Below are 26673 nucleotides of genomic sequence, written 5' to 3'. Positions count from 1 at the left end.
CATATCCTTCATGTCTGCAGCTCAACTACCGTCATGACTATGTCACTAATGTCATGGGCAAAAACACTGCTCCTGCTGTGACTGTCGATACTGAAAGGGCCCGTCAAGCCAACTACATCCAGAGCGAAGTATGACGTCTCTTAACAATTCATAAGAATATGTACTGGTCTCTCCATTGATGAATGTTTAAATCACATCCTTTCTTTCTTTTTAGAACTTCTACAAAGAGGCCAATAAGATCTTAATGCCTACCGGATACACTCTGCCTTATGACACTCCACTCAACAAACAGGCCAAAGCCAACAGCATCGTCACCAGTAATGTACGAGAACACCTCAATTCTCAAAATAAAAAAAAAAGAGTCAAATGTTAGGATTGCATCTCATCTGATGTTACAATCTCTGTAGATGAAGTACAGGGAAGCCTATGATCTGATGAAAGCCAGGAGCTACAAACTAGATCCTGAAGGTGTCAACTTTCTCACCATCAGGAATGCCAACAAGGTCACCAACCAAGTAAGTACAATATCCATGTATAGCGTTTCACTTTAGAATTTTTAACTTTATCATGAACAAGAATATTAACAAGGTTGCATTTTGTCATAGCGGCTGTATCGTGAGAAATATGAGAAGGAAAAGGACAAGATCCACTCTGAGTATGACACACCTGAGATCAGACAGGTTAAGGCCACTCAGCAAGCAATCAGTGATGTAAGTATGTCTTTATTGTGAAATATGAGTTAATACGATACCACCAAAATTATCAGATGCTCTATTGATGGTTTATTTTCCTCTACAGGTGTGCTATAAGGAAAAGTACTACAACAGCAGAGGATCTTTTCTGCCAATGCCCATCACCCCACAGCTGTTGCACTGCTTCCATGTCAATGAGCTCAACAGCGATGTAGGTGTCCCCCATACATTTACTGTGACACATTGCATACTGGAAACGTTGTATTTGCCCTCTTGACATTTTCAGGTATAATAACTGTTCTTATATCTCCTGCAGCTGAAATATAAAGAGGATCTGCATTGGCTGAGAGGTATTGGCTGCTTTATGGTGGACTCCCCTGAGATGAACCGAATCCGTGAGATCACCAAGTTTAGAGTAATTATTCATTCACTTATTATCATGCATGCCACATTTCATTCATAATGGTTTATTCTATTGATTTTTGGTACTATTCAGTTTTTTTTATTTTTATCTATTTGCTAGAAATCATATGAAGTTGATGCTAAGAAGAACTTTTCCAACTTCAGTGTGGTCCTGGACACACCAGAGTACAAGCGTGTGTCTGAACTCAAGACCCACATGAGTAATGTAAGTGATTTTGTTGCATCCTCAGGCTTTATTTCTCAGTTATAGACTTCATCATTCCTGTATTAAAGCCTATCCACATCCTTCACTGTCTCTTTATGTGTTTTTATCCTCAGATGGTGTATCGAGCTGATGGAAATAAGGAAAAGACAAAATGCACCACCACTGTGGATGGCCTGGAGATTAAGAGAGCCAAGTGGGCGCAGTCTCTCACCAACAAGGTAAATCACTTTTAGCCCAAACCCTAATTAAACATAAATAATTACTTGTTATAATATGTCAAATTAAAAGATCATACTAAGGGTTCAAAATTAAATGGGTCAGGTTTTACAAATGATAGTCAGACCCTCGCTGATGTAATTGGCAAAAGCGATTTCCAGTCAAAGATATGCATTTTACTGAAGAAAGCATCTGTCACAAGCTTCAGATTTTGATTCCGTTCAGTTGGAAGATATTGATATTTTGAGCTGAAATTGTCTCAATTTGTCATGCGTCTCCTGGCAACAAGCACATATTTCTGTGTGAGTTTGTTAATTTCAGATGGACTTCTGGTTGTTTGTGGTAGTGTGTGATCCTCAGTCATTTAGTGTAAAACCCAGTTTTTCTCTGTAACCATTTACAAAGTCGACAAGTGTATGATGCCTAGTGTTTTTAAATCTTTTCTAATAAATGTTCTCAATGTACTGGAAAAAAAATTGCCTATACAGATTTGCCTATATAATACTGGTGTCTCTTCACAGTACCAGTACGTTGATCTGGCATCTAAGGAGAGGGCCTTCTTCACCCCCGAATCACATACTCCCATCATGGATCATGCCCGTTCCATGAAAGTGGTGTACAGTGAGGTAATTTTTTTTAACACCAAGATCCTTTTTAGCAATGTATAACATGTGTGTAATGTATGCAGAAAAGCCTGTAATTCATCTTTTGTGTCATCTTTAGAAAAAGTACAAGGAACAGTATGAGAAGATGAAGCACAAGTATACTCCCATTCATGACACACCAATCCTGGTTCGTTCTAAGAAGGCCTACCTCAATGCCAGCGATGTAAGTCAGCCAGATGCTTTATTTCTTCCTTTACTGGCCTGTTCAATATCAATTATAGAGCCGCCCTAACAATCTATATCATTTCTCTCCAGTTGCGCTACAAGGAGACCTTTGAGCTTGCTAAGGGACACTACCACGCTGACAAAGACGCACTGGATATTCTCTGTGCCAAGAGGGTCAGAGATGACATCAGTGAGGTTAGTAAACTAAGAGACTTTTTGTTTGCCTTGAAAATGTAAAATGTGATTTAGTGAGGAATCCTGTCACTCACTCTCTCCTTTTCTCAGGTCAAATACAGGGAGAAGTACATCAGCACATTGGGCACCTGGAAGTCCATCCCTGACCGCCCTGAGTTCTTCCACAGCAGGATTGTGAGGGACTGCATCAGTGATGTGAGTATAACTAAACCCACCTTCTCTTTTTATTCTGTAATTCGTCAGCTCACAGTGTCATTAACAGAAGCTCATAGTGCCGTTTAACCACTGTCACGTGTTCTTCTTCCCTTTAGGTCAAGTACAAAGAAGATCTGGACTGGATCAAGGGCATCGGCTGCTACGTGTGGGACACACCTGAGATGGTGCAGGCTGAACACAACAAGACCCTCTACAGCGAAGTAAAGAGCAACCACAATTTTACTATTTTTTACTACAGATGCGTTAATGGGTACAGTTATGGACCCTTTTCGCATCAGATTGAAATCTGATGCATCCATCAATAAAAAAAATGAATGCATCAGATTTCATATTTCCCTAACCAAAAGTTGTTTTTTGGGGGGGGGATACAGAAAACATGGTAAACATTGGTTTACCGTGAAAGTACAATGAATATTCAGTACAATGGGATACAACAAAAGCCGCCTCATACTCTCTTCTATCTTTTTTTTTGACAGAGACTATACAAAGCGTCATTCGAGAAGAACAGAGCCAACTTCAAATACACATGTGACACACCATTCTTTGAGGCTGCCAAGAACGCTTCCCTTTTGATTAATGATGTAAGTCAATAGAAGCATGACTTCATATCATAATACTGGGGTATATTAAATGCTAAACACAATGTGAGTAATGAAGCAAGAGAACCCTGGCAAGAATGCTGTAAAAATACAACATAAACAATTGCGTACATAACCTGTGTTTCTTCCACTGCCTCTATAATGGTTACATCTTTAAAGGTAAACTATTGCAACATGCTTAATACCACCTCAAACTGTTTGTTTCCTTTATATTTCATGAAAATGATATATATATTTCCATATCTTTACTAAAATTTCACTTTGAATTTACCTGTCATGACATATTTTCTCCTCCTGAATGAATGTTCATCCTCACTGCTCTCAAGGCAGTTGTCTTTAACTCCTTTTTTGAAATCCTGAGCAGAGGTCCTACCGTGCCAGCTATGAGAAGTCTAAGGATAAGTACACCATAGTTGTAGATGACCCTAGAAACATCTTGGCTAAGGAGGCCAGCAAGCTGAGTCAGGTAAAGCCACCAGCTCCAGCCGTCCCCTGCGGGTCCATCGCCTGCTACAGGGGCCCGAGCATGAGGTCGTCTCCGATCCAATGGATGGCTCTGTCGCATGGCTACAACGTCACTTGATTGTGTCTCTTTCTCTCCCCTGATTTAGGTGTCTGCTAGTTTGCCATTCAAAAAACCCAAATGGGAATTTTTGAGTGTGCACAGCTAGGTCCATATCTGTGTGCTCCAGATAGGGCTCCATCTAAACAGTTTGATAGGTCATAAGGTGGGGATAAGGTTCAGTTTACTCTTGTGAAATTGCGTATTTGGAGTACACAGTTTGGTACTGAGCTTCTCTTTCTGGACTTCAGGAGCTACTCTCTGTCTCTGTCTTCAATTGTGGCATGATTTTTGCGCATCTGTGTTTGTGTGTTTCCTCAATGGACAGGAAAAATATAAATGCAAGGCCAAGGAGTTACTCAAGAGTGGCTGCAATGAGCTGCTCCGTCCTGATATTCTCGTTGCCATGTACAACTCTGGCATGTGGAGTAAGGTAACCACCTGCCCACTGGTAGAGCCTTCCAAGCCCCCTAGAAATCTCATCTCTTCATTAATGCACCCCTAACGTCACCTTTAGTGGTAATATCCAGCCTTTAACTATTACTACTTTGGTTTTTCCACCATACCCTGCTTTTAAAACACATCCACTGATCACTTTCCATAACTTTCTTAGGAGAAAAGGTGTGCTGCAGTCATACAGTAGTTAGCTATATAATGGAAGTAGACTTTAACTGAAAAGTAAACAATGTTAGAATATGGATGTTTTGTATAAATGTCAGGTCGTCACAATTTTTCAGAGCAAGTTGTCACACGTTTTATTCGGAAAAATATTGATAAACTAGCAAAAACCTCCCCTACTTTAAGGTGTCATGGTAGTGTTTTCCTTTAGTTTCTTTAAATCAGTTTATTATTTTGCAATGAACAAAGAATCAATGATGCATTTTTTTTTGTTTAAATGAATTACTTTATTAAAATATAATAAAATAAAATAAATAGCTTTGCTTTAATTAATAAAAAACAATTAGTTCAAAATGTCACACAAATTTTTACAAATAGAAGCACTAATAAAAGGAAAATTAGAGACAAACATTTAGAGAGTATGAGCATAAAGGGTAAAGACATTATACAGTAGTAGTAATAAGTTGTAACTTGTCGATGTCTTTCTGTATGCTGTTGTCTGAAGCTGCTTTCCACCTCCCTCTCCATTTTGTTTGACAGCACATTGCATGTTCTCTATTGCATGTATGTATGTGTGCGTCTTTATTAACTGCTAAACATAAGTAATTATTTGCTCCTTTGAATAGATTGAATAAACCTTCCCTTTTAATGCACGAAATTGAGTTGTTATACAACTTACATGTACTTTAACTTAAGTCTGTCATGATTGAACCTTCCCTTTTAATGCATGATATTGACAGTTGTTATACAACTTAAATATCACAGTGTCTTACTTAGTGATCCTTATAACAGTAAATATAATACTGTAAAAATTCCATTGATGTGAGGTCACTCTTATTTTCGTAATCGCTTTATATAAGATATGCTTCATTTGAATGGAAAAGTGTTGTCTCTGATTATCATTTCTTATCCATTACTTCCTGTAGTGGAAGTACAAAGAGCAGTATGAACGTGCCAAGTCGAAATACACCTCAGTGCTGGAAACCCCTGATTACCAAGTTGCCAAGCGCAGCAAGCAAATCAGCGATGTGAGTATCATCACCATCTGCCTTCCACCTTCATGTAAAAAATCATTTATACATGCATACAGTAGACATTCCTAATGTTCAGTTAATAATCCAGTCATTGTATGGGAATGCATTATATTTTGGCATCTCTGGTCACTTCTTTAGATCATCTATAGGATGGAATACAACAAGACCAAAGCGAGAGGTTACACACTTGGACATGACACTCCTGCGAGCCAGCACATGAAGAAGGTCAAGGAGATCACCAGCAACGTAGGTTTACCCTTCTGTACATTTGCAAAAAGGAACCAAATTCAAGACTATTTATGTCAGTATGTTTCATTTTAAACTTCTGTTTTTTTATAGCTGAAATACAAGGAAGTGTATGAAAGAAACAAGGCTCACATCAACATGGCACCTGATGCTCACGAAATCCGTGCCGCCAAGGAGGCCTACAAGAACATAAGCAATGTGAGTCTGCATTGATCTACACTGAGCATCTGTGAAGTTGAATCACAAGTCAGCATCTCATTATTTGTGTTTCTCCGACTTGTAGCTCGACTACAAGAAGAAGTATGAGGCCACCAAGAACAAGTGGATCTGGACTGTGGACAGACCTGATTTCATCCATGCCGCTAGGAACAGTTTCCAGCAGAGTGATGTTCGTACCGCTCCATTTTCAACCATAGTTTCAGTTTTAGAGAGAATCATTACAGATTAATGAACGGATTTTTTTTGTAATTCATAGGTTGAGTATAAGTACGATAAGGAAATGCTGAAGGGCTGCGTAATGTCTATCGCTGATGATAAATACACTATTTTGGCTAAGAAGAACACTGACCTCGCTAGTGACGTGAGTGCCATTTTCCATACAGGACATTTGAAAATCAACATATATGTCAGCTAAACTAATGAAAAATGTCACTGTTCTTCAGGTGAAATATAAGGAGAAGTATGAGAAGGCCAAGGGCCATTATGTGGCTGTCCATGACACGCCTCAAATCCTTCATGCTAAATCAGTGGCCAATCTTGTGTCTGAGGTATAGCACCAATATAATGTAATAATAACCAATATAAAGCCTCGTAAAATATTTTTTCATTTATCATATATAAATTTATGTTTTATACATTTTTCTGCAGTCCAAATACAAGGAGGCCAGCAAAAAGGATCATCAGTCGGGTGGCTTCACTACACTTGCTGAAACTCGTGACACTGCCCACAGCAAAGAGGTTGCCAAAATGACAAGTGCTGTAAGTTGAAATACTCAGTTTTCACCCCATTATTATAAGAAACCTCAATTGTAGGAAATTATACTGTATTGCGATCACCAATCATAATCTCACACGATCTTTCCACAGAAATTGTACAAGGAAAAGTTTGAGAAGGAGAAAGGCAAGTCTAATTACAATCAAATGATTGCTCCTCCTGATGTTCAACATGCCATGGAAGTGACCAAAAACCAAAGCAACGTAAGGAACTAACATGTATCTCCTTCAACTAATAGTCTTAGACAGAGATCATTTTAAATCTCTCGTCTCTCCTTGTGTAGATCGCCTATAAGCAGGAAGCTAAAGCCAAGTTGACATACACCTCGGTTGCTGACCGCCCAGACATCAGGAAAGCCACTCAAGCTGCTAAGCTTGTCAGTGAGGTGAGGGTCACTTAAAAGGACAGTTCACCCAAAAAATGTTATTCTATTATCAATTACACACCCTTATTGCGTTCCAAACCCATGAGACTTTCAAACATGGTCAATGGCAGCTCAACCATGCTTGGTTGACGCCCGAGAGCAAACCTTATTGGTTTACATTAAGCAGCACATTTGCGCTTCCGTGTTTACCATATTTGATGTGCTCCATGAATGTATATTGATAAATCTTTATATGTGAATAAAAGCATAAATTAAATCATATAAAGCAAGCAATCATGTCTTAACAGAAGACTTGTATTAAACCACACAATTTATATGAATTACTTTTACGATCTCTTAATCACTTATGCATTGAAAGTTTTGATGGACTGAAATTTCAATGCAGGGTAAGAAATTTCTCAGGTTTTATTAAAAATATTGTGTTTCGAAGTTGAATGAGTCTTTTTGGATTTGGAACCACTTGAGTGTGAGTAAATGAATTATTATTTATTTTTTGGGTGTAGTATTCAAACCTCTGTACTAGTGAAGTCTTGACAAAAAAGTATGTGTTGTTATTATAATTGTAAGTAGTAAAGGTTGCAAAATCTGTTCTTGTAGATTGGATACCGTGATAAAGCTCGTCAGGAAGCCAGCCGTGGTGGAACGCTGCTCGGCCGTCCTGATATCGCCCTGGCCACTGAGGTGTCCAAACTGACCAGTCAGGTAATGCCGTTAGCAACTCCACACTAGATATGATGTGGTCCATAGACTTTCATTGTATTCATCCGCAAGGAATACAGGGGTTTAGTTTGAAGCCACTGGATATATATTTGACACGGTTTTCCTTACACCTTCACCATCATGGCAGCTGCATATGCAGTAATACTCAAAGATAGCTGTAGTGGTAGATTCATTGTAATGTACTGGTAGAACGCCTTTGCAGTGCTTCTCATGCCCATCATTATTAATACCGTCATTGTCTATGCGAGCCCTGAGTGTCTCTTGTAATCTGTTCCACCTCATCTGCTTACCCATCTGCCCTGTATTTATTCATGTCTATCCATCTGACTCTGTAATCCATCCATCTGTTTTTCCATTAATTCATTTTCTCTGTTTTGTCCCATCTCATTGATGTTACCCTGCCATTTCACTGCACTTTTTTTAGGTAGAGGAAACGCAATCTCTCCATGGTGCGGCTTCCTTTGACACTCCTCAGATGCGGCACATTAAGAAAATGAGTGCCCTGACTAGTGATGTAAGAAGGGCCCCTGGCCCCTGGGAGTGACATTTGCACTTCTCTGTCTGTGTAGTGTCTATGTTCTCTTTCCCTCGGACTGACCTAGTCATTGTACTCCAGTGGCACTGAATTTGATAAGATTTTTGGGTCCTGCAGACATTGAAATATTCTTGTTGGTTTTCAATGTTTTTGCCCACTCAATTTTACATTCCCAGCCATTTCGTTTTTTGCGTCTTTTTGTTGCTTATTTGGTCTCTTTTTGTGTTTGTCATGCAAGCTTTTGCCTTGTTGCCAGGCATAGGCTTAAAGACCGGCACTCTATCACAGTTTTTTGTCATCTGTAGCATTTTCCCCCCATTTCAGACTATTTGTCTAGCATGCAAACATTTTTTGGACATATGAATGACCTGTATCTCTTGTTCAAATCGTCAAAACTGGTGTCGATTGGTGCTGGTGTTGCATTCTTTGACCTGCTGTTGTATCGAGGAGTGTGCAGATTCAATTAGCAACACTATTATTCATCAGTTATATGATTTACAGAATTAAATAAATACTAATTCATGGCACTGCTACCTTTTTAGAAACCAAAAACACACTTAATGATTTATTGTTATCATCAATTATTTGGTCTACACACTCCTCATGTGACTCTCTTTGCTTGATGTCACAAATTTGATTCCTCCACAGATCTGTAGCTTTTTTTCAGAATCTTTGGGAAAAGATTCAACCTCTTTTCCACCTTCCCTCCAGTTAAAGCCGAAGTGTGTAATTTTTCTTTAATTAGGGTTAGTTCACCCAAAAATGAAAATTCTGTCATAATTTATTCACCATCATTTTGTTCCAAATCCATAAGACTTTTGTTCATCTTTGAAAAACAAATGAAGATATTTTAATGGAATCTGAGAGATTTCTGTCCCTCTTTTGAACCTCCATTCACCCGAATATTTGATGCTTTAAAAAGTTAATAAAGACATAGTTCACATAATCCATATACATCGTGGAGCGGTTTAATCAAAGTCTTCTGAAGAGGTTAGGGTGAATGGATTTTTTAGTGAAGGGACAGAAATCCCTCAGATTTAAATAAAAATATCTTAATTTGTGTTATATTTTTAGGCGAACTAACCCATTAAAGACCAGCACAAAAACATTTTGGAACAATCAAAACATTGACATATACAGTAACATTGGCTTAACCAACAGCTTGAGTTTGGGGTGGGACTGTTTGTTTAACCAATGGCACTTCAACAGATGAAGTGTTCGGAAACCTGTTTGAGCACAGTCACTTCTTTAGCAATAGAGTGTGAGTCGGGTTCTGAAAGTAAAAATCTCATTCAAGTTAACAATAACTTTTAAACCTTTAAAGGGACACTATGCAGCTTTTTTAGCTTAACTGAACAGCTTCAGAGTTATTGAAATGGTTATATAACTTCTTTCGGGTTGAATGGTGGGCGTCTCGACCCCCCCTGGTGCCTGTGAGCGCAAAAATCTCACTTGCAACTTCGGTGCGGCGGGCCGCGTCAGGAAGTATCGCGTGATATCAGCTCTCGCGATGTAACAAATTCCTTTACGGCAACTCACACATACACACAGGAACAAGGTATAGATGGATGGAGTTTGTCACACTATCGTCATGGCTGAGCCGGCATATAAGATGCAGAAAGCTAGGAAAGCATTGTCGGAGGAACAGAGAAAGAGGAAACGGCAGACTGACCGAGCGAGGAGTCGGACACGAGCATAGGCATAATTTGCGGGTGTGTTATGTCCCCATTGAAACTTCTCGCGGCACGGATGTACCATTACAAACAAATAAAACATCTCCAGGTAACTCTAGTAGAGCATTCATTTCGTTCGTTTGTTAAATAAGAGGCGATCTGAAATGTGTTATTTTTGAAATCAAGTGACCAAAGTGCTCGTTGCCTCTGCGATCAGTGGTGCAGATAAGTTACAGTGTTCTGTTGTGACGCGCGCCTGAATCCGTTGCGGGGACTGAGAGACTCTCTATATTTTGTTATGGTGAAATCACAAAATCTAATGCACAAAAAACATATCCCTGCTTGAAATACAACCACTAATAAACAATCGGTTTTGATGAGGAAAATAAACTATACTACTAGTACCGATTAGAACCCAGAACCTCTGACACACTTGGCAAAAGTTCTGCCTCTGGACCATTAAAATTGTCGGATCTATGTATTTAATCACGTGAAAATTCTCACCACTAACAACATATATTATATCTCATTAAACGACAAATTAAACACAATGTACTATTGTATACTGTGAGTGGTATTTACGACAGTAACGTTAAATTCAAGTACTCCACAGTAACTCTAGGGGTCGCTGTTTGACAAAAACGGGATTTCTGCATAATGCCCCTTTAAAGACAGACCTACTGTGAGCAACAAGGTTAACCGACGATATGTGCTTTTGTTGAAGCCATCAGCCTGCATTTTTCCAAATTATTTTTAAAATAATTGTGTAACTGTGTAATTTCTGTTAAACATTACCCATGATTCTGTAAAGAAATCTCCACCAATCAGAGAATCAAAGAACATTCACCAAAAGAACTCTTTAGTGCTTATTCACTCCCATGAAGCACTGCAAATGACATAATCGAGTCAGTCTTGGCCCTGTTGCACCCCGTTGGTTCAGTGATGCTAGTGGAACAGAAATCACACACTTCAGCTTTATGTGCACACAAACAGTATATGTTGGATGTGATGCTTTTGAATGCTCTGAACTTTGTGTTGGTCATCCCATTTGGGGCTAGTACAATGTGAACTTGATCTGAATTGTACTGAATTAGACCCAACTGAAACCCTGTTGTAACGAGATTCTTTTCAGTTTCCCTTTCTTTCCACTGATGATTGCATGAAACGATTCATGTCTCTGAGCTTTTGCAAGCATTTTGGCTCATACGACAGAAAATGCATCACTAACAGCAACTAACATTGTCACTGTCCTCTCTCAAAAGGTGAAGTACAAGGAGAAGTTTGACAAGGAGATGAAAGGAAAGAGACCACAGTATGACTTGAAGAACAGCAAGATTTACCAGACTTTGAAGGATGCCAATGAACTTGCAAGCGAGGTGCTTTAAACTCTCAGACCTGCTCATATCACATTGAGAGTGTTTCTTATCATGGTGTGTTTTTGCCTGGATATTTCTTACAGGTGAAGTACAAAGGTGACCTGAAGAAGATTCACAAACCTGTCACTGACATGGCAGAGTCTTTGTCAATGCAGCACAACCTGAGCACTAGCAAGCTGTCCAGTGATGTAAGAGTTTTATTGATGGCTTCATTTCCCTCCCATCACACACTGTAACACTATAACTGTGAAATATCACATCTTCATGTAATTTCACATGAGCCATCTATCATCCTCAGAGAAAGCTATCATTTAATCTATTTACTCATTCCAGGCTATCATTTGGTAGTGACCCTCATCATCCGATTTTAAACATACTACCACTAGCTCCATTTTTGCTTTCACTTGACCCTATTTTATTTTTTTCTTCTTCTTTTTATTAACATGCCTAGTGCTATTCTAAAAGCACTCTAACATCTCATTTTTCCATTTTTTTCTTTAATAACAATCCCTGATACATATTTTTTTAACCCACTTCCCTGGATGCCTTTTTATTCATTTTTTCATCAACCTTTTTTAATTTTCATTGGGATGTGTGCATATAAACTAGAAAATAACTTACTATACTTGAATGTTGACTTGACAGCTTTTATCTAAACATATCTCTATAAACATATACACTTATGTTATATCTAAAATCTAAAACGATCTATCTATCTAAAACTGATTTTAAAATGTTATTGTTATGTATAACCTTAAATGAAGTCTAAGAGGTTTTTGGGGAAGGTGTTTTTTGAGATGGTCCTCACTGCAGAACATGAAATCCACGGGGAGGAGTCGGATCCAGATCCAACTCCTCCCACCTTACATATACCTAAACCTACCCATCTCCGCCCCCTGATCCCTAAACCCACCCCTAATCCCTAAACCCACCCCTAATCCTACCCATCTCCACCCCTTGGATCTTGATCCGACTCCTCCCCATGGATCTCATGTACTGCATTGAGGTGCTACTGTGTTTTTTGGGGGAACATTGGCTCCAACGTGTGATATTAGAATATTTGGTAACACTTTACAATAAGGTCTCATTTGTTAACATTAGTTAATGTATGAACTAACAATGAGCAGTACATTTGTTACAGTATTTATTAATCTTTGTTAATGTTAGTTAATATTAATAGTCATTCATCATTTGTTCATGTTAGTTCACAGTACATTAACTAATATTAACAAATACAACTTTTAATTTTAATAATGTATTAGTAAATGTTGAAATTAACATGAACTAAGATTAATAAATGCTTTAGAAGTACAGTTCATTATTAGTTCATGTTAACTAATGTGAACTAATGAAACCTTATTGTAAAGTGTTACCAAACATTTATTATGATATAACAATATTAGTATGATTAGATCATATGAAGTTAAATAAATCTACCTCATTCCATTATCAGTGTCATTATGTTATGTGTTCAGCCATCAGTCTTTTCTTCTTCTTCTTTTTTTTTTTTTTTGGTCCCCACTTTCTTTTTCATTTTTGGCCAATTTCGGCCTTTTCAATATGGGAGAGATGAAACACTGGATTTCCATTTTGTTTTATTGAGCTGCTTTATTGGGCGTTCCTCTTTAGTACCAGTACAAGAAGAAGTTTGAGGAGAGTAGGGGTCACTACCTTATGATAGCTGACACACCTGAGCAGCTTCACCACAAAGAGGCCTCAGAGCTGCAAAGTCACGTAAGTCTTACAGTTCTGGAGCTTTCTGCAGCTGACGTCACCTGCTTCTCTGTGTGTGATGCTTCACATGTTGGACCTGTTTATTTCATTTCAGCTAACTTGTCAGTCTTATGCAGCTAAATTAGATTTATTTATCATTTACATTTTATTTGTTTGGGTTAATTTGTGCTGTAAAACTGCTTTATAAGGACTTGTCTGTGCGTTATGCAAGAACAAAGTTGTAAAAGTGAGTCACTCCATCATTAAAGTCTGAGACATTTTATATTGCGAAAACATCATAAACATCCATTGTATTTTTAATGAATTTTCCACACTGTTGAGCCTATGGTAAACTCTCTTTCAGGAGTCTCAGTGCTTAGGAACATAAAATGGCAGATTAATTGATATCCAGTATAAAAAAAAAAATATATATATATATAGTCTTGACTCTTCAAAAAGATTCAGTTTGCAGACAAATCTGTGGTCTTTGCTTGGCAATCATTATTTAGTAAACCATTAAATTAATCAGTTCAGCTTTTTTCTATTTGTATGTTTTTCACCTTTGGGATTTTGTCTGACTACAGGTGAAGTATAAGGAGAAATATGAGAAAGAAAGAGGCAAAGCCATGCTGGACTTTGAGACTCCTACTTACGTGACTGCTAAGGAGGCTCAACATATGCAGAGTCAGGTAAATACTGATGCCAAAGCTCAGTGTATTCAATGCAAAACAGATTGGTAGCGTATATTGCTCAAGTGTACTTTGTGAATGACTTTGAAATACAATATTTGTATCCACATAAAAGCACACTGTTTGAATCTTACTTAGTAATGCTAGTAAGTAATTGGGAGACCACAATTTCCAACCAGGACCCATGGATTTATGGTAGGCATTTATGTATGTTAGATGCTTATGGCTGTTTTGAAAGTGTCACTGTACAACACACTGACTGGAGAAAATGTTTTAAATTAACATCAAGAAGATACTCAAAACATTATATGAACTGTCACACTCTTCGACTGAGGAACCAGTGTGACCATGGTGTACTAGACCCGTATGCCTGAAGCTTCATGTATCTCCCACTCTTCTATATTTGTGGTGGATAGAAAGAGTATAAGAAGGACTTTGAGATGACAATGAAAGGAAAGAACCTCTCTGGGTTGGAGGTCACCCCTGCCATGATACATGTCAGACACGCCACGAAAATTATTAGCGAGGTAACATGAAGCCCTTATATCATCTTCCTTCCATCCTGGTAATAATACTAAGACCACATACACATTATAATCCTTTACATGAGTGTCTTTGAAGTTTCCAGTTACACCCAAGTAGGTTATGGTTAGTATGCATGAACCATCCTTCCGTTGTAATACACTCTCAGTAATTCCCTTCTCCTTCCAACATCTGTGTGTGTGTGTGTGTTTTCTGCTGTTGCTGGTTTTAACAAGGTTCCAACAGTCATGAAAAACCTGGACATATTAGGGAATGTCATTCCAGGCCTGGATTTCCAAATTGTGATTGCAGTCCAGGAAAAGTTATGAAAATCCTTTTATTTTTAATCCTACGAAATTTTTTATTGTCGCCAAGTTATCATTATTCAATCTCACAATATATCACTATGCAATCTTTCAAATAATTTGTATTGATATTTTAATTTTTAATGTTTGACTGGAAATGTCATTTAAAATTCATTGATCAAAAGATGTGGGAACCCTGTTATTAATGTTTACATTTGTTTTATGATCAAATCTCTTGTTTTTTAAACCTATTTACACTGTACTTTAGTTTCCCTGGTCATGCACATGAAATAACATTTTATATTTTATTTATTTTTTGATTATTTTATTTTAACCTCTTTAGATCTTGGTTACCATGAATATTTAGTTACCCTGAGCATGCACATGACATAACATTTTATTTTATTTTAACCTCATTAGATTTTGGTTTGGCTTTACAATTATACGAATGCTGCAAAACGAATGTAGGCTACATGTTAAAAAATCTCAGACATTGTTTTGTCAATATTCTTGCCTGTGACATTTGTGATCAATATTGTATACGTCTTTATCAGGTTGCTTTTCAAACTCAGCAATGCCTTTGCTCCAAGTAGATTATGTTCAATTACTTGTTGTGTATGGACAACATGCACCTTGATTATATGCTGTGTGTGAAGCATTATCTCAAACCCAGAGCAAATGCTTGGTGACTTTGAAATGTCAGTGGGCGCAGTACTGTGTCTGTGTCTGTGTGTGCTATGTGTCTGCAGTATTTCTGTTCTTCTCCGCCCTGTAGAAAGAGTACAGGAGGGATCTAGAGGAAGGGGTGAAGGGTAAAGGGCTTACAGTGCTGGAGGAAACTCCTGAGTTACTGAGAGCAAAGAATGCTACTCATATCCTTTGTGAGGTAGGATGGCTAAAGCTCAAACTGACTTATCTTACCTGTAGTCATCTCCCACAACGCCACTTCCTCCTCATCACACTAATCAGGCAGAAACCGGTCATTTTGCCTCTTGCTAATGAGAAAACTAATCAAGCTTATGGACTTTCTCTATGATGTGCCATCTAACCAGGTTTGGTAAAGCAATTCAACTCATCCGACTGAGACTCCCACTAAATGTCATTTTGTCTTTCAATTCTAAATGGTCTCCCTTATTTTCCCTTTACAGCTTTGATGTTAATATCATCTAATTTTTCTTCCTCTTCTCCTTTAAAATTTTTTTTTTTTTTTTTAAATGTATGCTGCTTTTGTGTTTGTAGCCCACAGGAATGTTTATTGGTGTGAATGTTAAGATGACTGATAAACAAACATATGAACATGATCTCATTTCTGCCCAATTCCTGCAGAGAGAGTACAAGAAAGGATTGGAGCAAGATATCAAGGGAAAAGGCATGTTGGCTTTGGCCACTGACACTCCAGACTTCTTGAGGGCAAAGAACGCCACAGATATCCTCAGTCAGGTACACAGATGATCTCCAACCCATCAATTCAGTGTTCCCTCAACTATTAGCACCAACATTTCAACAATACATTGATTGCTGGTTAATTTGTTTTCCAGGCCAAGTACAAGCAGAATGCTGAGCATGACAGAGCCACATACACCACAGTCATTGACACCCCTGACATCCTCCACGCTCAGCAGATCAGGAACCTTGTGAGCCAGGTATGAGGGTTGCTTCTTTGAAGAAAAAAAGTCATTTTTTGATGTTTATTGCTAGTGTATTGGTATACATTTACCTATTTTTAAACTCTTATTATTAAGACGTTTGGATCTGTATATAGACACATTTTGGTAAAAGGGTTGCAAAACTCCATATAACAATGAATAGAAAACAAACTAGAAAATATTACCTGTTTTATTAGGGCCTGACCACCGATGGTGTGAGGACCCTATTGGAATTGCTCTGTTTATTATTATGATTTTTATGATTCAACTTTTTATTTAACCAAATAGAAAAAGTACAAGGAGGAGGCTGAGAAGACCATGTCACACTATGTGCCTGTGTTAGACACTCCTGAGATGCAAAGAGTGCGTGAGAACCAGAAGAACTTCAGCACCGTAAGTGTTTCTCCGCGGGCTTTGAGCCAGTCCATATTATGTCTGTTCAGTCCATATTATGTTTCTGTTTTATTCATCTTAGCCTAAATGTGGTATTTGAATCCTTTGTTGTCTTTGGTCCCTGTCTTTCATGTGTTTTTGTATGGAAAAAAAAAAAGAGAGAGAAATATTAAAGTGTAGACAGATTTGTTATGTGGCTTAGTTAGTTGTCCATTTTAATAATACACACTTCTCTTGATTTTGAATGAGAACTGTTTTCTCGTTGCATTTTTGTGTCAGTTTTGACTGCTTTTGTGCTCTTTTCTTTTTAGCTTCAGTACCAGATTGACCTTAAAAACAGTAAGGGCAAAGTTTCCGCGGTAAAGGACACTCCTGAAATGCTTCGTGTTAAAGAAAATACAAAGAATTTCAGCTCGGTACTTACTGTCTAATGAGTATATGTTTTTTTTTTCAACATTCTAACCACAATTTTTTATTTTATTTTGTTTTTGGTTATTTTTCTGTTCTCATTTCTTGCTTTACACCACCTTTTCCTTTTTTTCTGTACAACCACAAGTTAACATTTCTTGACATCCAGCTCTTTTTACATAATATAAATATAGCAGACCTTAGTCTAATACTTAGTCATAAACTAGCAAAGCCACTAACAGTAATCATCAAATTTGATGCTGTTGACCTTTCTTCATCCTAAACAGTAGCTCTAACTATTTTACAAGCTTAATATGTACATATTTTACCTGTTTGGTTTGTATCTGTCTTGTGTGTTTGAAATGTTGTAGTTTCTTTGTTTGTCCATCTCTTCTCAAATGTTTGGTCTGTTTTTATGTGCGAGGGCACATTCTGAAGCGTCCCCAGACAAAACAAATGAAAGCTACTTATCCTACGAGATAAAAACCAAATGTTAATGCCTCATTATTCTTGTACAATTCTAAAGATCCAGTACAAGGAGGAGCTTGGGCAAGGAACAGCCATAGCTGAAACCCCTGAGATGGAGAGGGTTAAACGCAATCAGGAGGCTATTAGCACGGTACTCAGTGTTGTGACCCAACCATTCACCCTCCTTCCCATTGGAGAGCCCCTAAAAAACAACATAATGCCTCCTTTATTTATGATTTTAATCCAAATTCTGACAGCATTCTAAAAAATGTAATGTCAAAGATTCATTTTAATATAGAGCATCTAATATGAAGTAATAATTTGAAATAAATAGCCACGCCTCTCATCATTTTTAATAACATATTATAACATGATCCATATATTTATCCATCTTCATCCTAAAGTGGTTCCAAGACTTTAACTAGTGTTGCATTGTTAAAAACACTCAACCTCTCCTCTCTTTTTACCCCTTTCATCCCGTTTCTGCATAAATGTGTCAATTCTCTGACTTTATCACTTATTTGATCCTGTCAATTATTTCATGCTCTTAATGGACCTGAAATGTGTATTAGATTAAATACAGGGATTCACTAAGTCAAGGCATTTCTATACCTGACCTTCCTGAGGTGAAGCGTGTACGGGACACCCAGAAGAACATCAGCTCGGTAGTGTTTTTCTCTTTGAGGAAGACTCCTTGCTTTAAACATTTTACTGTATACTCTCATTCTTCATCTTTATCATTCTTTAAAGTCTCATTTTACCCCTTCTTCAGCTTATTGGTAAGGATAAACGTCCCTAAATAAACCAAAAGCTCCCCTTCACTATTTTATGTATATTTTTGCTCCATACTTTACCATTCAAAAAACGTTTGGAGTCTGTAAGATGTTATGCTCACCCAGGCTGTTTTTATTTAATCAAAAATAAAGTAAAAATAGAAATGTTCTGAAATACTATTAAAATGTATAAGAACTGTGAATATATTTTGAAATGTAATTTATTCCTGTGAAGGCTAAGCTGAAATTTCAGCATCATTACTCCAGTCTTCAGTGTCACATGATCCTTTAGAAATCATTCTAATATGATGATTTAGTGCTCAAGAAACATTTCTTATTATTATCAATGCTGGAACAGTTGCTGCTTAACATTTTAAGCTGCTTAATATTTAGTGGAAACGGTGATATATTTTTTTCATGATTCTTCTTTAAAAAAAAATCTTACTGACCTCAAAATTTTGAACGGTAGTGTTTATACCTCACAGTATATGACCAAATAATTTTCTTGCTAGAGACATTTTATGATGTATTCTGACATTTTACATCTTCAAAACTTTTGTTTTCATGCATTTTGTATGTCATTGATTTATTTTTATTTATTTTTACACACTGATATCTGAAAAATATTGACATAAGATTTCAAGTCATTTTTTACCTTTGTTTTTTGTTTATTTTTGCCTCATTGCCTCTAAAGATCCAATACAAGGAAGATTTGGGAGGAGGAACATCAATTTCAGAAACGCCAGAGATGGAGAGAGTTAAACGCAATCAGCAAAATATTAGCACGGTACACTGCGGTGTGACCCTCTATCCCACCCATAAAACATTCCCTTTTCCTCGTCTCTCCATCATCTAAGAAAACCCTTTAGCCTCCATCTGTTTATACTAGTCCCTCTAGTGACCCTGAGAAGAAGTCACTGCATCAAATCCATCATTCATAACAATAGTTGTAACTCTCGTGTAGCTCATGTGACAAAATCCTGTATTCCCTTTTATCAGTAATACTTAGTATTTATTTAGCTGCAGGCTAATTATTAGCAACTGATTCCCCCATGTAATAATTAGGTACCATACCTTTTTTTTTTTTTTTACAAAACCTTGCAGGTAATATCTAGTTTTAAACTTGTATTGTTGATCAGCAACATTATCAGTTATTTGCCAACACAATTGCTTTGCTCCAAAACCTAGTAAGCTGCCTACCAAGGGAGCATTTGAAGGCATCATAGGCACACTCCTGACCCAAAGGCTGTTATGAAAAGTTGGCAACTTTATGGATTGTTAAACTTGAGTATTACGTGGTGGGTGGAGTCTCTGATGCTAAATGCTATTTGTGTAGTATATAAAACTGCTGCCTATGTAGAGATGTACAAGTATGCCTCTTATGGGCACTTATAATGCAATTTTAAAAGGCAGACGTCTGCGTAGGCAGCAAGGAGGCTTGGGTTTGGAACAGAGCTAATGATTTTGTGTATTTCATCTTTGTGGATGTTCGTTCTGTTGCTGTTCGGTTCATGTGTGTGTTGTTTATTTGATATGTCGTAATTAATCCTTGGGTAGATAAAATACAAGGATTCGCTGGGTCAAGGCACAGCCATACCGGACCTCCCCGAGATGAAGCGGGTCAGAGAGAATCAGAAGCACATCAGCTCGGTAGTGGAAGCTCCACAGGGTTTACTTGAGAGTGGCTCTGTACCCCATTAACGCTTCCAGTATACTTCTTCCTTTTCCACTCTTACAATGCCATCGCTGATGCAAAACAAATGAAGCATATGTAATGCTTAAACCTCATTTTCATCTAATGTAATTCACCACATCATATTCCACCATAGTTAGGTACCCTTTGCTGTGAGTTCAAACGTATGGGAATTATTCAACTCCAAACATTGTTCCTAATCCAAAATTAAACCAACACCAGATATCCCATATTTGTTGTTTTCCCTTCCCAACCAGTTTCCTCTTTTTAATTCTGGGCTATAAACTCATTGTGTGTTGTGTGTGACTCTCCAGAGACTCTTGCATCTGCCGTGGTGTTTTGTGTCTGACTGGCCTCTGGGGGCGCTGTTCTTTTCTACTCTAGGTTTTGTATAAGGACCTCTCTGCCAAGGGAACGCCTGTGGTGTTCACTCCAGAGATGGAACGGGTCAAACGGAACCAAGTGCAGATTAGCTCGGTACTCACAGCCACAGGACACGAGTGTGTGTGTTTGCCGTGTGTAAACGTAACTGCTCTAATACCCTCATTTCACTTAGGAGGCTAATAATATTAACTTTATTCTTCCATTTGCTGAATTTAATTCAGTAACTGATCATCATGACTACAAAGCTTCATCTCGGGACCCACCGACTTTTAATCCAGCCCTCTGAAGATCCTTCTAATTCATCTGTCTGAATTCACAATAACACCCAGGGTTTTGCTGATGGATGTCATATTCATGTTCTTTGTTTGTCTAATGTCCTGATTTCCACAGGGTCTTGATACATAATCATAATCCAGGTTTATAATGCAAGTATTTTCTGTGACTTTTGTCCAGGTTCTGTACTCTGACAGCTTCCGTAAGCAGGTGCAGGGCAAGGCCGCCTTTGTGCTGGACACCCCTGAGATGAGACGTGTTAAAGAAACCCAGCGTATCATCTCTGGAGTAAGATGACGTTCACATCTTGACCTTTATCATTATACTGCAATGTACTGATTTTTCGATATTATATGAAGGTCAACCCTATTGCATTCAAAATGGGAGGTAAATGTTACAAGGTTGAGGATCAGTACAAAAAAAATGCAGGATGTAATATTATCAACAGTCAGTAGATGCTGAAAAAACGAACTGCTAGTAGGCAGACTAGGTCTTAACGGTGACTATGTTTATATTTATGCACATGGCCCCTGAACATTTTTAAAACACTAGGCATCATACACTTGTGACTTTGTAAATAGTTACTACTGTCTACCACACACTCACACAATACCAGACTTTCAAGTCGTTCTGAACACAACAAACTCAAACAGAAACATGTACATCGTTGCTTGGAGATGCATGACAAATGAAGCCAATGTGAGTTCTAAAATCAGTTAAAAAGTTCAAGCATGTGTGATATCCTCCACCTGGATGGAATCAAAGTCTGAAGCTAAAAAAAAATCAGAGTCTGTACCCATCATTCACTACACAGTTTTCTGCAAAATCTGTCAACTCGCCCTCCCAAAATCTGCAGACTGGCTCTGACACTGACATCATTATTATTTTTTTTAATTCATGTGCCCTCGTAATCTTAAATCAAAATAACTTCCCCTCCCTCTTGGAGCGACATCTCTTCTGTTCTATAATATGACATGTTTACTGGCGTGAGGGTGGGACATCCTGTCACTCACATGAGATCACAGCAGCAAACCAAAACCATCCAACAACCCTATCAATTTCCATTGGACAAAATCAAGTCCCACCCTACATTTTTTTTTTTCTCATTTGAGAAGCCATTCGAAAGGCCAATCGAGACTTCGGACTATAAACGGATTGTTGCTGTAGCAGGTTCTTAGTGTCCTGACTCATGTTTTGCTGTCTATTGGTCCTGTCAGGTCAGATACCACGAGGACTTTGAGAAGAGTAAGGGCAGCTTCACCCCCACCATCTCTGACCCCATAACTGAGCGTGTGAAGAGGAACACACAGGACTTCAGTGACATCAACTACCGCGGCATCCAGCGACGTGTGGTGGAGATGGAGAGGAGACGTGCAGAGGAACACGATCAGGAGACCATCACTGGTCAGCTGACACATACTGTTTCCTGTACACACTAAACACACTTGAGTTTAGAAACTGATTTCTCTTCCTGTAAATCTAGAAAAGCATGACGCCTATGTAATAAATGATACACAGAAACCAAATGAGTTTTGAATAGAGACATTCACTAAATCTGAGTTTACGTTCTCAAAGACCTGCGTGTGTGGCGCACAAACCCTGGCTCTGTCTTTGACTATGACCCTGCCGAGGACAACATCCAGTCCAGAAGTCTTCACATGATGTCAGGTGGGTCACTGTACATAAAAGGGTTATTACGATTGAAGACAGTCTTTCAAAGAGGAGGGAGCATTGACATGTTTGTCCCATTATTCAGTCCAAGCCCAGCGCCGCAGCAAGGAGCACTCCCGCTCCACCAGCGCAATGAGTGGGGTGGGCGATGAGAAGTCCGAGGTGTCTGAGAACGTGGACCACCATGCATCGCTCTACAGCAATGGCTTTGGTGTCTCCACTTTACACGGTACATGTTTAAAGTGCCTCATTTCTTTTGTCCTTAGGTTGAATTTTCATTTCATGCCAACTGTATCTATTTTTTTTAATGCATTGCATGCTATTGATCTTTTTGTAAATTATTCATTGTTCATTTAAAAAAAAAAACGTTGAACTTGACCTCGTAATGTTTATTCAAAATATCATAACTCGATCTTTCAGTGAAAATTACAGACTTCTCTGACGTATGCCGGACTTATCCAGTCATTTAGTCTGCTTAAACCCTGTCTCTCCACAATGGACTGCAAGCTCATAATTTTGAGTGCAATGTCCACATCTCAATATCCAATCAGGAACCGATGGATAGAGTTAGATTGCAACATTAAGGATGGTCAAAAATAAATTAACAAATATATTTAAACATTTTTTTTATTTCTTTTAGATTTTTTTTAATCTTTTTTATATTATAGTCTTTTTTTAAAACTGAGCAAAGTTTAAATTATCTTAAATTGTTTGATTTAACCTGAAAAATCTTCAAAATCCATTACAACATAAGCTCCATGCTGTTATGCACATCAACTGTTTAGTGCACCATATGCAACATCATATCATTCTATGTAACTGCTGAGGCTTTAAAGGGGCACTTGGCAACTATTTCAACTTAATAAAACCGTTTAGAAATCATTTGAATGGTTTAATAACCTGTTCTGGAGAGAATGGTGACTTTCCCTGCTCCCCCCAGCGTTCCCAGGCGGAAAACCAAACTTGCAACATGGGGACTAACGTCCCGGTAAATTGGAAATAGGAAGTCTCGTGAGAAGCGAGAACGAGCGAGAAACACGTACTGCTTTATGGCAATTCGACATAATTCTATGACACTGTGTATGATGTATTACTACCTTGGTAGACATAGCTCCACACGATAGAGTTGGCCGGCTCCGATAATAACAAATGCACATGAACAGTGGTAGAAAGCGGGAGGAAGGTGCCGCAAGTGAGTTTTTTTTATGACAGTGTTGTGAAAATATACGCTGCACAGCTGTAGGGGGAGCTTGTTGAGAAAACATGCGACAACAAAAGTGAAAATCAGCGAAGAAATGACTAGAGTTGCCAAGTTCCCCTTTAAAGTGATATGTAAAAGTGTTCATCTGGTCTACCATCTCAGTGGTACTAATGACCGTTGAAAATTGCCTGTAAGGAGCCAAAATCTGAATGCTAATTATCTGAAGAGATATATATGCTATTAAATCTGCTGTTTTCTCATTTAGGATACACACAGACCAAGACTACAGAGGTTCAGCAGAGATCCTCCTCTGTGGCAACACAACAGACCACTGTTTCTTCTGTCCCCTCACATCCCTCAACCACTGGAGTAAGTACTGAGAGACCAATGGCAACTTTAATAAGCTCTATGCATATACTTTACAATATCTTAGTCTAAATAGTAACAGCATATTCCATAAGTGAAGCTGTTCGTTTAATATTCTCCCCTCTGCCCTAAACAGAAAACTGTCCGTGCCATGTATGACTACGCTGGTGCTGACAATGATGAGGTGTCCTTCAAGGATGGTGACGTCATCGTGAACGTGCAGTCCATTGATGAGGGTTGGATGTATGGCACTGTGCAGCGTACTGGAAAAACCGGTATGCTGCCCGCCAACTATGTGGAAGCCATCTAAATACAACTACTGCCCTGTCAAACTCCTTGTGGATAGGGGAGTTTGATATCCACTAAGACAGAAACAAGCATTTTATGTGTACTGTTAGTCTAAGTAGTTACGTTACTGTTTGTCCTCATTACTGTTATGCAATTTCGTTTGTGCCCATGTCACTAAGTCTATTGTGGTTGTGGCATGAGAAACTATACATACCTATTTAAGTCACAGACAATTGTATTTATCTTTTTCTTCTATTCTAACAGTTAAGTAACTGGAGCCCATTATTTTTGTATATTGCAATTACACAACATTCAAAGAAGGCCATTGTGAAAGTTTTAACAATTAAACTTTTGCACAAAGAGAGATGGGCTCATGGTTCACTTTATATGTGAAAAGGAAAACCAGAAGTTCAGTGTTTTATAAAAACCGAACAGAGGCACTAAAGTTGCCACATGAAAATGAACAAAAAAAAACAAAAAAAAACTTGAGAATGTTGAGGACAAGCCATCAGTTACTCTAACGTGAAATGTATTGATTTAAACCAAGCCTCCTCCCTCCCTTGCTGAAGGCTGGCCACTATTTGCATGTGTGTTTTGTTTCTTTGATTCTGTGGGTGTAGGATTAGAGGAAGATGTATACCTTGAATCAGTAGCCAATAAAGCACACCACGCTTCTGCAGTAAATCTGTTTCCTGTCATGGATTTTGTGATAAGATTATTATTGTTAAATATTGGTCAACAACAAAGGGTTGACATTTTTTTTAAGTTTAAAATATATCATAAAAATGTACACTTTCTTTTACTCTCATGTCGTTCCAAACCTCTAATTTTCATTAATCTTTGCAACACAAATGACAACATTTTTAATATTCACTTTTTTTGTCCGTCCATTTGAGTAAATTACAGAATAAATTTTTTTTTAAGAAATACCACTTTAATAGTATTTAACCCATATTCATTTAATCTGTGAAACCATCACATAATGTTTGATTCTGTAAAGACTATTTCAGTTTGATATTAAATATAGGTTCACTTAATTCAAGAGCTGGTTAACATTAACACATGTTAAAGGTAGGGTAGGCAATTCATTTTCTAAACACTTTTTGTTATACTGGTTGAAACTCCCTTGACATCCTGATAGCTATCAATAATAGAAGTGGTCTAAATATTAAAACACATAGGTATTCTGTAGCCAGACCTTCAGACTGACGGCAGAAGGTCTGGACTCTATTGCAGCTTTTCTTGGCCAAGGAGGACTGCCCAAGAGGATGTTTGACTGACATGTGTGGCCCCCTGCAAGTCTATGGCAGTGCTACCTACGCCACCCCTTGAACAAGACTGGTAAGAGTAAGGGGACTCTATTTTACAAAGGGGGTGAAATAAATATATATATATATAAAAAACGCTAGCCGGTGGCCACAATCAGTTCACTACACAAATCTCTTACAGCCCACCGGCTAGTGGGAAAAGAAAAAATATATATATAAACAAAACGGAAGTGTGTCTAAAAAGCAGCACCTGCACATTCATACACATTCAAGAGAACAGCAGCCGACAATCGGATTGGCTGTAGCCTCTATATAAAAAAAAGAAACAAGAGACCCAGTTGAGTGCTCTGTGCGCCTAAGATTCATAGTCAGTCAGTCAGTCTATTTACATACAGTGGGGCCAAAAAGTATTTAGTCAGCCACTGATTGTGCAAGTTCTCCTACTTAGAATGATGAGAGAGGTCTGTAATTTTCATCATAGGTACACTTCAACTATGAGAGACAAAATGAGAAAAAAAAAATCCAGGAAATCACATTGTAGGATTTTTAAAGAATTTATTTGTAGATTATGGTGGAAAATAAGTATTTGGTCAATAACAAAAGTTCAACTCAATACTTTGTAACATAACCTTTGTTGGCAATGACAGAGGTCAAACGTTTCCTGTAAAGGCTGATTTATACTTCTGCGTCGGACCTACGCCGGAGCCTCTACGCTATAGACTACGCGTTGGTTTTCATTTATACTTCTGCGTCGTTGTCCGCGTTACGCGCAATTACACATGCAGAGGGAGCATGTGAAAGCCGGGGAGCGGTTCTAGCAGACCAATCACAGTGCTTGCGATACGCGTAGAATTGACGCGTTGTAACATTTTTGGAGAGGTGCACGTCAGGGTACGCCGAAGGGTACGCGCGCTACACACAGCCTACGACGTAGCTACGGCGTGAGTTCGACGCAGAAGTATAAATTGGGCTTAAGTCTTCACCAGGTTTGCACACACTGTAGCTGGTATTTTGGCCCATTCCTCCATGCAGATCTCCTCTAGAGCAGTGATGTTTTGGGGCTGTCGCTGGGCAACACAGACTTTCAATTCTC

At 38.2% G+C, this 26673-nt stretch overlaps 2 protein-coding genes across 4 annotated transcripts in view; both read left to right on the top strand.

Annotated features, from left to right (window-relative positions):
- LOC130085895 (nebulin-like) overlaps positions 1 to 19446 on the top strand; it is a 62136-nt gene extending 42690 nt beyond the window's left edge. Inside the window, exons 94-132 of one of the 3 annotated variants that reach the window (XM_056251891.1) lie at positions 21 to 128; positions 215 to 322; positions 408 to 515; positions 606 to 710; positions 799 to 903; positions 1009 to 1107; positions 1216 to 1320; positions 1434 to 1538; positions 2058 to 2162; positions 2260 to 2364; positions 2457 to 2561; positions 2652 to 2756; positions 2873 to 2977; positions 3254 to 3358; positions 4267 to 4371; positions 5483 to 5584; positions 5729 to 5836; positions 5930 to 6034; positions 6120 to 6224; positions 6312 to 6416; positions 6499 to 6603; positions 6704 to 6814; positions 6923 to 7033; positions 7114 to 7215; positions 7813 to 7917; positions 8360 to 8449; positions 11406 to 11519; positions 11603 to 11707; positions 13149 to 13253; positions 13817 to 13921; positions 14338 to 14448; positions 15524 to 15634; positions 16075 to 16188; positions 16287 to 16391; positions 16683 to 16787; positions 17099 to 17203; positions 17722 to 17814; positions 18236 to 18328; positions 19131 to 19446. In XM_056251891.1, coding sequence (XP_056107866.1) covers positions 21 to 128; positions 215 to 322; positions 408 to 515; positions 606 to 710; positions 799 to 903; positions 1009 to 1107; positions 1216 to 1320; positions 1434 to 1538; positions 2058 to 2162; positions 2260 to 2364; positions 2457 to 2561; positions 2652 to 2756; positions 2873 to 2977; positions 3254 to 3358; positions 4267 to 4371; positions 5483 to 5584; positions 5729 to 5836; positions 5930 to 6034; positions 6120 to 6224; positions 6312 to 6416; positions 6499 to 6603; positions 6704 to 6814; positions 6923 to 7033; positions 7114 to 7215; positions 7813 to 7917; positions 8360 to 8449; positions 11406 to 11519; positions 11603 to 11707; positions 13149 to 13253; positions 13817 to 13921; positions 14338 to 14448; positions 15524 to 15634; positions 16075 to 16188; positions 16287 to 16391; positions 16683 to 16787; positions 17099 to 17203; positions 17722 to 17814; positions 18236 to 18328; positions 19131 to 19292 — 4155 coding nt within the window. In that variant the 3' untranslated portion in view covers positions 19293 to 19446. Of the gene's footprint in view, positions 1 to 20; positions 129 to 214; positions 323 to 407; positions 516 to 605; positions 711 to 798; positions 904 to 1008; positions 1108 to 1215; positions 1321 to 1433; positions 1539 to 2057; positions 2163 to 2259; positions 2365 to 2456; positions 2562 to 2651; positions 2757 to 2872; positions 2978 to 3253; positions 3359 to 3740; positions 3843 to 4266; positions 4372 to 5482; positions 5585 to 5728; positions 5837 to 5929; positions 6035 to 6119; positions 6225 to 6311; positions 6417 to 6498; positions 6604 to 6703; positions 6815 to 6922; positions 7034 to 7113; positions 7216 to 7812; positions 7918 to 8359; positions 8450 to 11405; positions 11520 to 11602; positions 11708 to 13148; positions 13254 to 13816; positions 13922 to 14337; positions 14449 to 15523; positions 15635 to 16074; positions 16189 to 16286; positions 16392 to 16682; positions 16788 to 17098; positions 17204 to 17721; positions 17815 to 18235; positions 18909 to 19130 lie in introns of those variants that run through there. The other 2 variants (XM_056251892.1, XM_056251893.1) reach the window with 2 other exon arrangements.
- A 164-nt stretch (positions 19447 to 19610) lies between these two features.
- Positions 19611 to 24996, top strand: LOC130085896 (nebulin-like). The gene is made up of 8 exons (XM_056251894.1): positions 19611 to 20086; positions 20514 to 20606; positions 20967 to 21074; positions 22004 to 22190; positions 22362 to 22454; positions 22543 to 22686; positions 23924 to 24027; positions 24161 to 24996. Exons 1-8 carry the CDS (start codon positions 20048 to 20050, stop codon positions 24332 to 24334), a joined length of 942 nt encoding a protein of 313 aa, XP_056107869.1. The 5' UTR covers positions 19611 to 20047; the 3' UTR covers positions 24335 to 24996.
- The last annotated feature ends 1677 nt before the right edge of the window (positions 24997 to 26673 follow it).

Source organism: Rhinichthys klamathensis, unplaced genomic scaffold, assembly GCF_029890125.1.
Source record: "Rhinichthys klamathensis goyatoka isolate OS25496 unplaced genomic scaffold, OSU_Roscu_1.1 h1tg000090l_1, whole genome shotgun sequence".
NCBI lineage: Eukaryota > Metazoa > Chordata > Actinopteri > Cypriniformes > Leuciscidae > Rhinichthys > Rhinichthys klamathensis.
This window is presented reverse-complemented; position numbering and strand designations above follow the sequence as displayed.

Coding starts and splice junctions, on each gene's coding strand:
- LOC130085896 (XM_056251894.1), top strand. CDS start 20,048: ATGAAGCGGGTCAGAGAGAATCAGAAGCACATCAGCTCG. Junction 20,607..20,966: donor ACCAAGTGCAGATTAGCTCG/GTACTCACAGCC, acceptor ACTTTTGTCCAG/GTTCTGTACTCTGACAGCTT. Junction 22,191..22,361: donor CGATCAGGAGACCATCACTG/GTCAGCTGACAC, acceptor ACGTTCTCAAAG/ACCTGCGTGTGTGGCGCACA.